General features: G+C 51.4%; 1 protein-coding gene across 2 annotated transcripts; it reads left to right on the top strand.

The window, feature by feature from the left end:
- Positions 1 to 1,945: 1,945 nt before the first annotated feature.
- RPRML (reprimo like) lies at positions 1,946 to 3,454 on the top strand. 2 transcript variants are annotated; one of them, XM_090125150.1, is made up of 2 exons: positions 1,946 to 2,057; positions 2,635 to 3,454. In XM_090125150.1, the coding sequence occupies exon 2, from the start codon at positions 2,756 to 2,758 to the stop codon at positions 3,089 to 3,091; it is 336 nt and encodes a 111-aa protein (XP_089981276.1). In that variant the 5' UTR covers positions 1,946 to 2,057; positions 2,635 to 2,755; the 3' UTR covers positions 3,092 to 3,454. The 2 variants fall into 2 exon arrangements, with proteins under 2 accessions (XP_089981276.1, XP_089981275.1); XM_090125149.1 differs by lacking the exon at positions 1,946 to 2,057 and adding an exon at positions 2,064 to 2,237.
- Positions 3,455 to 11,620: the final 8,166 nt, after the last annotated feature.

Genomic DNA, 11,620 nt, shown 5'->3' with positions numbered 1-11,620 from the left:
ATTGAAACTGGGTTGCTCACAGCCCCATCCTGCCTGGCCTTGAACACCTCCAGGGAGGGGCATCCACAACATCACTGTTCCAATGTCTCGCTGCCCTCACAGCAAAGGATTTCTTTCTAATATTTAATCTAAATCTCCCCTCTTCCAGCTTAAACTTCCCCTTGTCCCATCACTACCTGCCCTTCTAAAAGGTCCCAGCCCAGCTTTCCTGTCAGCTCCCTTCAGGTACTGGAAGGGCTATAAAGCCCCCATAGAGCTTTCTGTTCTCAGGCTGAAGAGCCCCAGCTCTCTCAGCCTGTCCTCATAGTGGATGTGCTCCAGCCCTCTGATCATCTTTGTGGCCCTCCTCTGGACCCTCTTCAGTAACTCCAACGTGTCCTTCTTGTGCTATGAGCTCCAAAACGATGCAGTACTTCAGGTAGGGTCTCATGAGAGCAGTGCAGAAGGGTAGAATCACCTCCCTCACCCTGCTGGTCACACTGATCTTGATCCAACCTATGGTTGGTCTTCTGGGCTGCAAGCACAGATTGTCAGCTCATATTGAGTCTTTCATCAACCAACACCCCAAATCCTGCTCTCAAACCATTCTTTGCCCAAACTGCAACTGTGCTTCAATGGACCTCAGGTTCTCTTAGGGTCATAGAATCGTGAAAGTTGGGATGGACCTCCCAGATCCCCAAACCTAACCCATCCCCAGTGTGCCCACTGACTGTGTGCCTCACTGCCACATCCCCATGGTTCTTGGGGTCCCATCCTGCCTGGCAGCTGGGTGCTTGGCCTAGCAGAGGGACACAACCCTGTGTGCAAGCGGAGTGGGATACTCCAGCTCGTGTTTCCAAAAATTCAGAAATGGGATCTGATTCTTTTAAAAAGATACAAAATTTTGTATTTGACTCCTTGAACCCTTTCCTGGCTGGTGCAGGAAGGTGCTGCTTGTCCTGCAAGCACTGCTGTGATGGGGATGTGGGGCACATGAGGGTGGGAGGCACTGGGCAGAGCGTGGGCTCTCATTGCTGCTCTTTTGGGGGTTGGGTGCTGCCTGGAGAGCTGGACAAAACCTGAGCTGGGGGGAATCAGTTGTGGGATGCTCTACGTTGTGAAGCCCTTCTTGGGATTAAGCTGAAGAGCAGCCAAGAGCCAAGTGTCCCCATGTCCCTATGTCCCCAGGGTGGCTGACATCCCAGTATGATGCTGCAGTACCCAGTTCCAGCATACAGAACAGGTTGGAGCTGGAACTGGAGCCAGCAGAGGGAGCAGAAACTCCTCCAGCCCGGAGGCAGCGGGGAAAGGAGCTGCCACTGGGATGCTCTGCTCTCCCAGGGGGATTTTTTCCTGGCCCTGGGGTTGAATGCAGGGGGTTCTGTCCTCTTGTCCCATCCAGGCTTCCTGCTTCATTCCTTCTGCTGCAAAATGCTCCTATGGAGCAGGGAGAGCAGTGCCACCAGAAAGAAAAAGCAACAAGTAAAAGTCAAAACAAGCTGCTTTGGGCCCCTAAAAGCCACAAAAGCAAAATAGGGACTCAGCTCTCATTTGTTTAATAGGGAAATCATTGGCATGTTCTTATCAAGCCACCCTCCACCCCCAGCCAGCTGGCCTCCTGCTCATGCCTTTAGCTGCAATTTATCAATTCTCATTTGGGTTTATTAAAATCCCCTCTGGGGGCTGTGCAAGCAAAGTGAGCTGAGACGTACACAGATCAATCAGAGCACAGTCCCCATGTCACATCTCTTGTCCTGCACCACCTGCACCACATCTGCACCCAGGCACAGTGCATGGACCATGGCTGCTGCTGCTGTAGGACCCTGAGCTGGAAATGGGGGTGGGATGCAGAGATCAAGCTGCAGCATCACTGTGCTCCCTTCTGATGGGGATAAAGGAGCACGGGAAGGGGGAAGGGGGAGATGGAGGCGCCTGGGTGTAAACACCCCCCAGCCAGAGGATGATGATCTGGTTGTCAATGTAGGACAGAAGAGCAGAGCTGGGGGTGGACGGGGCTGGATTGGGCCAGAGCTGCTCTAAGGAAGGAGTGGGTGGCACAGAGCAGCAAGCAGGGATCGGTGAGAGCAGCACAGACCTGAGGCTCACAGGAGGGTGTATGGGGGGAACAGGGGAGCTGCCAGTGACCCAGGCCCAACACTGATGTGGTGGGCTGCTCTGGGAAGCAGGTGGAGGTCTAGGGGAGAGGATGCGTTGGGGCAGGACCTCAGGGGTCAGTGCACAGCCAGGGGGTAGCACAGGTGAGGGTGTGGGCCCCCATAGCAGGGTGAGGGGCTGCAGCAGTGTGGGGAAGGGGTGGGCAGCCTGGGTGAGCTTGGAGGGGGGAGGAAGGCGGTCCTGGGGGGAGGCTGCAAGGGGGTGGAGTTGCTGGTTTTTCTTTGAACACGGGGAAGACTTGAGCTGGGAACTTGCATCCGTGGAGCTCCCAGCTAGCAGGCGTCAGCCCCCTGCTCCTGCTGAGGGCCCCCATTGCTTTGGGGTGGCAGAAGGGCAGGGAGCATGAGGCCGCCTCCTGCTGCCTTCCTCTGCCCCGTGCCCCCTTCTCCTTCCCTCTCCGTGCTCGGGTGACCGTGCTGAGCTGCTGGTGGCAGCTGGCAGCCTGCCGCCCCTCTCTGCACACCTTTCCTTCCCTTCCAGCCCAGACGTCAGGAGCAGACAGGCAGGAGGTGGCACGGAGGAACCCGCGGGATGTGAGCGCAGCAGGGGAACCGCCAGCTCCATCCCACCTTCCTCCGACGGTTGGGACCCCGCATAGACCATGAATGGATCCTTCTTCAACCAGAGCCTCCTGGAGCAAGGAGCATACCCCAACAGGACCCGGGGTTTGGGGCTGCTCCTGGCCTGCTGCAATGGGACCGGCTCGGTGCTGGCACCTGACGGTGGCTCCTCGGTGCTGGCACCCGACGAGCGCAGTCTGTACATCACACGGGTGGTGCAGATCGCCGTCCTCTGCGTCCTCTCCTTGACTGTGGTGTTTGGCATCTTCTTTTTGGGCTGCAACTTGCTCATCAAGTCGGAAAGCATGATTAACTTTTTGGTGAAGGACCGAAGACCTTCCAAGGACGTGGGAGCCGCGATCATGGGGCTCTACTGATGCCGTGGGGCAAGTGTAGGCAAGTGGCTGGAGCTGGTGCTGAGATGCACGTACCCATGTGTTCGGGGCAGCTGGGGGGAGTGGGGAAGGGGGGATGATGTCTTTTTGTGTGTCTGTGTCCATGGGAAAGCAAATCAGTGCTTCCCAGTCAGCAAACTCCATTGTGGTGAATGGGGAGATGTCCCCAGCGCTGCGTGAAGCGCAACGACCAGCATCGTGTTGCATGCAGAAATGGCTCAAGTTTTGCATGAAACTTGCAGAAACGGTGATAATGTGCAGATCTGGACTCTTGTCTGCTGTTACCTTGGATACCGCCTCTTGGGATTTAGGGCTAAAAAAATAAAAAGTGAAGAAAAAAAAAAAGAGAGCAAACTCACTACAGAATAAAAAGAAACGATGAGGGAAGTGGAGTGTGTGGCATAGACCACATCTTTGTCCATGGGGTAGGGGAAGGGAAGGGCCGTGTGAGTCGGACAGCAAAGTCTGCATGCTATGAAACGTGTCAATCTGTTGTGTTCCGGACCTCAAGCATGCACCGCCGGGTGGTTTTGTAACAGGGAGAGCATGTTCCTCCTCGATTTCTGAACTGTCCTGTCAAATAAAATGCAGATTTCCTCTTTCACACTGTGCCAGAGGAAGAAAAGAAAACCCCTATAAACACCAAAACCACTCCATACTCTCCAAAAAAGCATGTTTGTTTTGTACGTAGTGGCTATTTTTCCTCCCCCAAGTGCTGCATTGTTATGGTTTTTGAGGTTTTTGTAGCTTTTCTTGAGAACTTGTGAACAGTCAGGGAGAAAAAGGGAAAAAAAAAAAAAAAAAAAAAAGAACCTGTTTCAAAAGAATTTGGTGTTGTCTTCATTTTCTTTCCCTTTGTGTGCAGAGCTCAGGTATTTCAACCCCAGTTCCAGAGGTTAAATATAGCTGTCCCACCTTCCAGCTGAACTCCAATTAAAGGTTGTTATTTCAAGCAGAAACTAACATGCTTTTTGCTTTCCAAAGGCAAATATCCTTTTCCTGAGCAAATAAATTTGACAGGAACGATGTGCTCTGGCTGTGTGTTAAATACCTACACAGCATCAAAACACAGAGATGCGTAAGGACGCGCCGAACACATCTTGCAAAGCATCATTTCTGACTCTGATTGAAATCTCCATCTCCTCTGATCCTGATGAGCTGTCAGAGCTAAATTGTGTGAGAGGAGGAAGACTCCCAACCTTTGTTCTGTGATGGAATTACAGCCCTGTCTGCGGGTGTGAGATGGAAATAATGTGAGTTTTGTTGCGCCAACAATATCCCTGCTGTGTCTGCAGCTGTAGTGGGAAAACACTCCCGGGTCCAGCAGGAGCTGCTGATTTGATGGACGTGGATGTGAATCCAGAAGGACAACTCTCTGCCTTTCCCAGTTGCAGGAGCAGGGTTGTGGCAGGGTTTGTAATTAATCAGTGTTTGCTGAGCACCTTCCTCAGGGTTTCCATGGGGTATTGGTGGGGCGCAGAGTGAGATGAACGCAGTGCTGTCGCTGATTGCTCTCAGTGTGCAGAGGTAATGTGGCAGCAGGACCAGAGTCTGTAGGGTCACAGGTACAGGAGGTGGAGGAGCAAAGCCCCACCAGGAGGGGAGACCTTCCCTATGGATCCCAGGGGATGAGCCCAAATCTATGTTGGTTTATTCATCCTCTGCTCACGGCCCTTTCTTGACCATAAGGGCTACGTCTACACAACCAGGTGGTGGGGACCAACAGAAGGTGCTGCAGCATGGAGCACTGCTGGGCACCATCCTCATAGAATCAGAAAGGTTGGAAGAGACCACTGAGGTCACCAAGTCCAACCGTGCCCCACAGCATGTGTCCCCACATTGTGGCTGGGGTTCTGTCTTGCTTACAGTGAGTTGAGAGCATCTGTGAGCAAATCCCCTTCCCTTGAGATTCCCAATACAAAAACGATCGCTCCATCAAGAGGGGGAAATATTTGGGGATTCTGGAGGACTGATGTCAGCACTGAGAAAACAAGAAGGTAGGAGACACCCAGCCAGTGAGGTGCTTGCTCCAGGGCTTGCATAAGGATGGCAGCTCACAGTGGCTCCTTCTGCAGCCCTTTGCCCACGAAGAGCCTTTCTTCCTCATCCCACCTCCTGCCCACCCATTTAGCTGAAGCTTGTGAGTGGGTATTGACTGCCACGAAATTTTTAAGCAAGTTTTAAAAAAAATTTTTATATCTTCTTGAGAGAGGACATTTTAACATTATTTTGCTATTTTTTTTTTTTAATAGTTCATTAGCTGCCAGAACATCACTGCTGTGCAAGTAGGACTGAGTGATAATGCTGGCTGTACTGTGCAGGGGAGAAGACAGAGAGGGGACCAGCACATCAGGGGCAGAGTGAGGATCAGACATTGGGACTCACTTAAACTCATCTCCTGGCGGTGGAGCTACCACAACCCACAGCCACACTGACCAGTGGGACTGGTGGGCTGAGCTACATGTCCTCCTGGTTACACCTTTTTGATGAGAACAGTTTGGGTTTTATCATAAAATCACAGAATGGCCTGGGTTGAAAAGCACCACAAGGATCACCTGGTTCCAACCCCCTGCTATGTGCAGGTCGCCAACCAGCAGCCCAGGCTGCCCAGAGCCACATCCAGCCTGGCCCTGAATGCCTGCAGGGATGGGGCATCCACAGCCTCCTTGGGCAACCTGTTCCAGTGCCTCACCACCCTGTGTGAAAAACTTCCTCCTCATATCCAACCTAAACCTCCCCTGTCTCACTTTAAAACCATTCCCCCTTGTCCTATCACTATCCACCCTCATGAACAGCCATTCCCTCCCCTGTTATAAACTCCCTTCAAGTATTGGAAAGCCACAATAGCAGTGCATGGATGATTAAACAGTCCTGCTAATGGGAAACTGCACGAGCAATCTGCTCTGGACCTTCGTGGTCCTCCTCCAGGAGCAATCCCCATCTTGGGAACTCTGTTCCAGCTACAATTACTTATTTCTACACAGCCATCAGAAGAAGGCAGGTGTGAGACCATTTCCTCCTGCAAACAGCAAGCCTCCACCTGTTTGCACCATTGGAGAAATGAAGAGATGCCTTGACCCAGCGGTGACAACCAGCAGCCCTGGCCATCCCATCCTATCTGCAGGTGTGAGAAACCCAAAGCAGCTCCCAGCCCCTGCCCCAGCAGCTCAGCTTGGGGGCAATGAAAGAGTTAAACGAGATGAGACAGACAAACAGATTAAGGGGAGGGAGGATCCCTACCTGAGCCTGGCACCAGATGTACCAGAGCGCGTGCACCAAACATACACAGTATTTAATAATTCCTGCGAATTGCCATGGTAATGAAGCGCAGAGTCAGGTTGCCATGGCAACCACCTTTTTTTTTTTTTTTTTTTTGAGGCAGGGAGGCATTACTCAAGTTGTAACCTCAATCCAGACAGAGCACGTTTCTGAGAGGAACCCCCCCCCCCAAAAAAAAAGTAAAAAAAAAAAAAAAAGAAGTGAAATAAAATCTGATTAGATAAGTAGCAGTTTCCTGTCTCTTGTCTGGCAGTTCTGGGCTTGTTCTGTAGGTAGGTGGAGGGAACCAGGATGCTACACAGCTCTCAGAAAAGCCTTGGAGCATCTCCACAAACAGAGTGCTGCTGGGTGCTGGGCTGGGACCCTCTTGTGGCAGTCTGGGATACTCTGATAACTCCTGGTTTCCATCCCAGCCCCTGGCATGGCTTCAGGGTCTCCCCATAGAGACATGAAAAGTCCATGAGCATCTCTCCAGGTGACAAGCCCCCATCCCAGCCAAGCCCAGTGAGGGATGCTGTGGTCCCATCTCCCTGCAGGTGAATCATAGAATCACAGAATGGCCTGGGTTGGAAAGGACCACAAGGATCACCTGGTTCCAACCCCCTGCTGTGTGCAGGTCGCCAACCAGCAGCCCAGGCTGCCCAGAGCCACATCCAGCCTGGCCTTGAATGCCTGCAGGGATGGGGCATCCACAGCCACCTTGGGCAACCTGTTCCAGTGCCTCACCACCCCCTGGCTGAAAAACTTCCTCCTCATATCCAACCTAAACCTCCCCTGTCTCACTTTAAAACCATTCCCCTTGTCCTATCACTATCCACCCTCATAAACAGCCGTTCCCCTCCTGCTTATCTGCTCCCTTCAAGTACTGGTGCCTACATCCTAGCACTGAAGATCTCCAAGATGGGATATGGGGGCTGGCAACAGGTGCAGAGCACTCTCCCAAAACTACATATAAGAGGAAAGCACATGTTCCCTGAGCTCTGGCAAAGTCCCCATGCTATGGGCTCTCTGAAGAGGAACCCATCAAGCTGGAATGGAAATCTGTGTGCTCATCCCTCCTATCGATGGGCAAACAAATGCCACCTCCACCTCCTCTCCCCAAGCTGCCACTCCATGGAATGTATTCCAGGTTTGTCCTGCCCCTTGTATTGAATTTTAACCTAACACTGGGCAAACTGGCAGCTCTGGGAGCCTTGTTCTTATGAAGGAGGCTGAAGCAGAGTGTGCAGGGTTTACTTAGTAGGGAGATGGCCTGAAATACACAGTGTAATGATTCAGGAACATTGGATCCTGCATCCCCACTGCTGCCCAGCATGGTTCTCTTGCAGTGTCTATGAGAGAGCCATCAGCCCCCAGACAAAGCCTCTGTGGTTCATTAGCTCTGATGAAGGGACAAGTTGATGCCACAGCAATCTGTGCCCAAGGGAGAACTGAGATCAAATGATGATAAAATTGAGGAGCCTCACTGCAGTGAAGGCTTTGAAAGGGGTTTCTCCCTCTCGCTCTTTGCTGAAGCAGAGCCCTTCTGGGTCTGCACAAGCATTCAGAATCCTCAGTGCAAAGCATGGACCTTACAGCTCACTGCTGGTCACTGGGGCTTGACTGATGATGCTATTAACTTGTGAGGGTGGTTCAGATCCACATCAACAGCTCTGGCCCACACAGTCCCTGGGCAGTGGCAAAATAACAGTTACAGAGCACAGTGCTCTCAGGGATATTGCTTTGGACAGTGCTGTCTGCGAGGATCTCATTAGGTTTGATGGTTTTGCAGGGGCCACATGCCAATGCAGGCATCTCCAAAGCAGTTTTTTGGCTTTCTGAATCCAAGTATGGATGAGAAGTTGGAAACTCCAAGGTTTGGACAAACACTGAGCCCAGTGAAGCACAAAACAGCCTCAGCATCTCTGACAATTCCCTGTTTTATGGTGTGGGGTGAACCTTCGGGTTTCCACCAGTTCCCCCACTAAAATAGCTTAGCCAGGCCATTCCCCAGCAGTGTGGCCAAGTTTGTGTTCCTCTGATTTTACAATCAGACTTCTTCTTGGACTTTTTTATTCCATCGGGACACAATGATGGAAAATGAAGTTCAGAGAGAATCAGAATATTGCCAACAATCAGTACGGTTTGGCACATCCCTGAAGATATCACATCACCATCAAAGTGCTGGAAGGAAGAAGGGGCACTGACAGTGCTCAAAGACATGAGGAAATGTAAAGTGGCTGCCTCTGATCTGAAGAACACTGCTCTGCATGTGGTTCGGGTTGTAAGTGTAACAGAAGTCCTGCTTCACAGATGCCTTTAGAGCTCTCATCCTTCCCAGAAGCTCATTAGTGTGGAAGGCGTTTTTGCATCGTTAATTTATGGCGGGTTAATCAACAACAAAGCAAAAACGTGGGGTTTTTTGTAATGACAAAGATTTTAGCACAGCAGGGTGAGAAGCAGAGAGGTGAAGCTGCATGGCTGTTTGGCTGTGGGTCCAAGGCAATCTCATCCACCTACTCAGGACCACTATCCCTGGCCATGGCAAAGTGCTCTCTGTTGGGGTGAAGCTATTAAATTGAGTTTCCTCATCTTGAGCTAATGGGAACAGTGCTGCTCAGGTGTATCAGTACCTAAAGGAGCCTACAAACAGGAGGGGAATCAACTCTTTGAAAGGGTAGATAACAGCAGGACAAGGGGAAATGGTTGGAAGTTGAGGGAAGGAAGATTGAGGTTGAATGTCAGGGGGAAATTCTTTGCTATGAGAGTGGTGAGGTGCTGGAACAGCTGCCCAGAGAGGCTGTGGATGCCCCGTCCATCCCTGGAGGTGTTCAGGACCAGGTTGGACGGGGCCCTGGGCAGCCTGGGCTGGTGTTAAATGTGGAGGTTGGTGGCCCTGCATGTGGCAGGGAGTTGGAGATTCACAATCCTTGAGGTCCCTTCCAACCCAGGCCATTCTGTGATTTTGTGATTCTGTCAACGAGTTTTTCCTGTCCCCAGGGATGAGCTTTGAAGGCACCATTGCTGCAGGTGGGATTTCCATCCTGGTGAGGAGCTGTGGGGATGGATACAGGTGTTGGTGCACAGCACCTTCCAGGAACACAAGCTCAAAGCATGCTTCCCTTTCCATGACAGCTGCCTGCTGTGCTGGGTGCTGGATTCCTGCCCTGGCACAGCTCAGGTTTTGTGCACACAGGGTTTAATCCAGAGCCATCCTGGCAGGACCCACAAGTGTTCATATCACAGATTTCTGTGCAGCTGTGAGCACTCCCCTCTTGCCTCACTCAGTCCCAAAATGCAGGTTTAATGGGACAAGACAGCAGAAGAAGCGAGCAAAATGTAATTAGGCTTTAATTAGCTAACTCCGTTCTTTCAGATAATTGAAAATTGGACTAATTGGTTGCAATGAATTCCCGGTACAGCTAGCCAGCCAGCTTGGTGTGTGCTCTGCCAGCTGCCACACGCTCCTGTCCCCACACAAGCACCAGCCTGGCAGCTGAACACAACTACGACCACTCACTGCCCTGCTGCAGTGGGGTGATACATTGGCACAGGCTGCCCAGCCAGTGGGGAAGCTCCCATCCTTGGAGCTGTTCAAGGAAAGTGGAGATGTAACACTGAGGGACGTGGTTATGGGCGTAGTGGGGAGGGTTGGAGTTGGCCTTGATGATCTTAGAGGTCTTTTCCAACCTTCATGATTCTATTTTGTGCAGGCAGTCTTCTCAGCATCCAGGGATGGCTTGGGGAGCCTGAACAGGTCGAAACAAAGGCACAGCTACTCCCTCCATCGCAGCATGTGATGGATCATGCCTAGAAAAGTGCTGGACTCGTTCTGCAGCCTTGGCTCAAGTTCCCCTCCTCGCCCTCTGCTAGCAGCATGCTGCGTGCCAGGTGGCTGCATTTCATTATGGAGTTTATAAAGCGCCTTGGGAAACGAGACATGGGGGGGATGAGGAATTACGCACACATTTCACTCAGCAATGACTGCTCGTCATCTCCTTGTACAGCAGTGTAATAATCACTGGGGAGGAGGGAGGTACTAATCACATTTGCACCATTCCTGCAGTTCACAGCTTTTATTTTCCATGCTTCCATCTGCCCAGGCTGAAGCACTGGGGGTATTTCTTTGCTTTGGGGACAGAACCAATTTCTGCCTTATGTGCTTCCCAACTGAATGGGAACACTGTGCTTGGAGTGCCAGCACTCCACATCCATCCCAGGTTGTTGGCATTAGGTGCACCAGCTGAGAACCTGGGAGGAATCTGTGCAGCTCAGGGATTTGTCACAGCCCTGCTGCCCACAGGTATCTTACGGGAGGGCTTTCAGATGGAAAACTTTTCTGTTGTCCACTGCAGCAGTGTACCAGGTGATCCTCTAACAGACAGCTGAGAACACCTGGCACCAAAGCACAAAGGGACACAGCTGGATGCACCCAGCCACAGCTCCCTACTCATCCACCAAGGCTGCTGGGATGGAGAAATCAAAGAACAGCAATGATGAGGCTCAGCATCACTGCCTCCCTCTTTGTTAGAGGGCAAACTCTGAGCCCTCCAGTTACAGCAAAAGCTGTAAGGCTCATGGCAGCTGCAGCACAGAGCATCCTCCATCTCCCATCCCCTTGCTGTCTATTCATGCTTCCCCACTTCAGACACACAGGGGTCATGCTGTGAAACACAGCAGGGAACCTGGAAAAAACATCATCAATTAACCATAGAAACAGATTCACACATTGGTCAGTTTGTTCTTTGCTTCACCAAAGCACAGCATATATCCTCCCCACTGCAGGGAGGAAGGGGGAAAAGCTGTTGCATTGTAAAGGTGTTCCTCAAGCTCCCCAAAAAGTGAGGTTAAATGGGTGCTGGCAGGTTGGCCTCCTGCCCCATTGCCCTTGGTTAAAGCCAGCAATGTTTTCATGTGCACCCGTGTCTCCTGGTTCAGTTCCATTTTGTTCCACACTGATGGGTAGTTTTGAAGCTTGGAAATAAGCACAGAGACAAAACATTAAAATCCTGTGATAAAGCTCAGCTCGCTTTGCCATAGTCCAGCTGCCACATGTCACTGCCATTTCACAGTTGTTTTAGTTTTTTCCTTCTTTTAGTCTCCATTTGCTGCAACGTGACATCAAAAGAGCTTCTTGCAAAACAGACGTTGTCACCTTGGCTGTGTCAAAACACCCAACCTTTTCTTCATGTCCCTCCCCCATTTTTTCTCCTTTTCCTTTACATGTGCTCCCTTCGCCCAGTTGGGAAAGTC

This window comes from Phasianus colchicus, chromosome 26, assembly GCF_987193195.1.
Source record: "Phasianus colchicus chromosome 26, bPhaCol1.hap1.1, whole genome shotgun sequence".
Classification (NCBI taxonomy): Eukaryota; Metazoa; Chordata; class Aves; order Galliformes; family Phasianidae; genus Phasianus; species Phasianus colchicus.
This window is presented reverse-complemented; position numbering and strand designations above follow the sequence as displayed.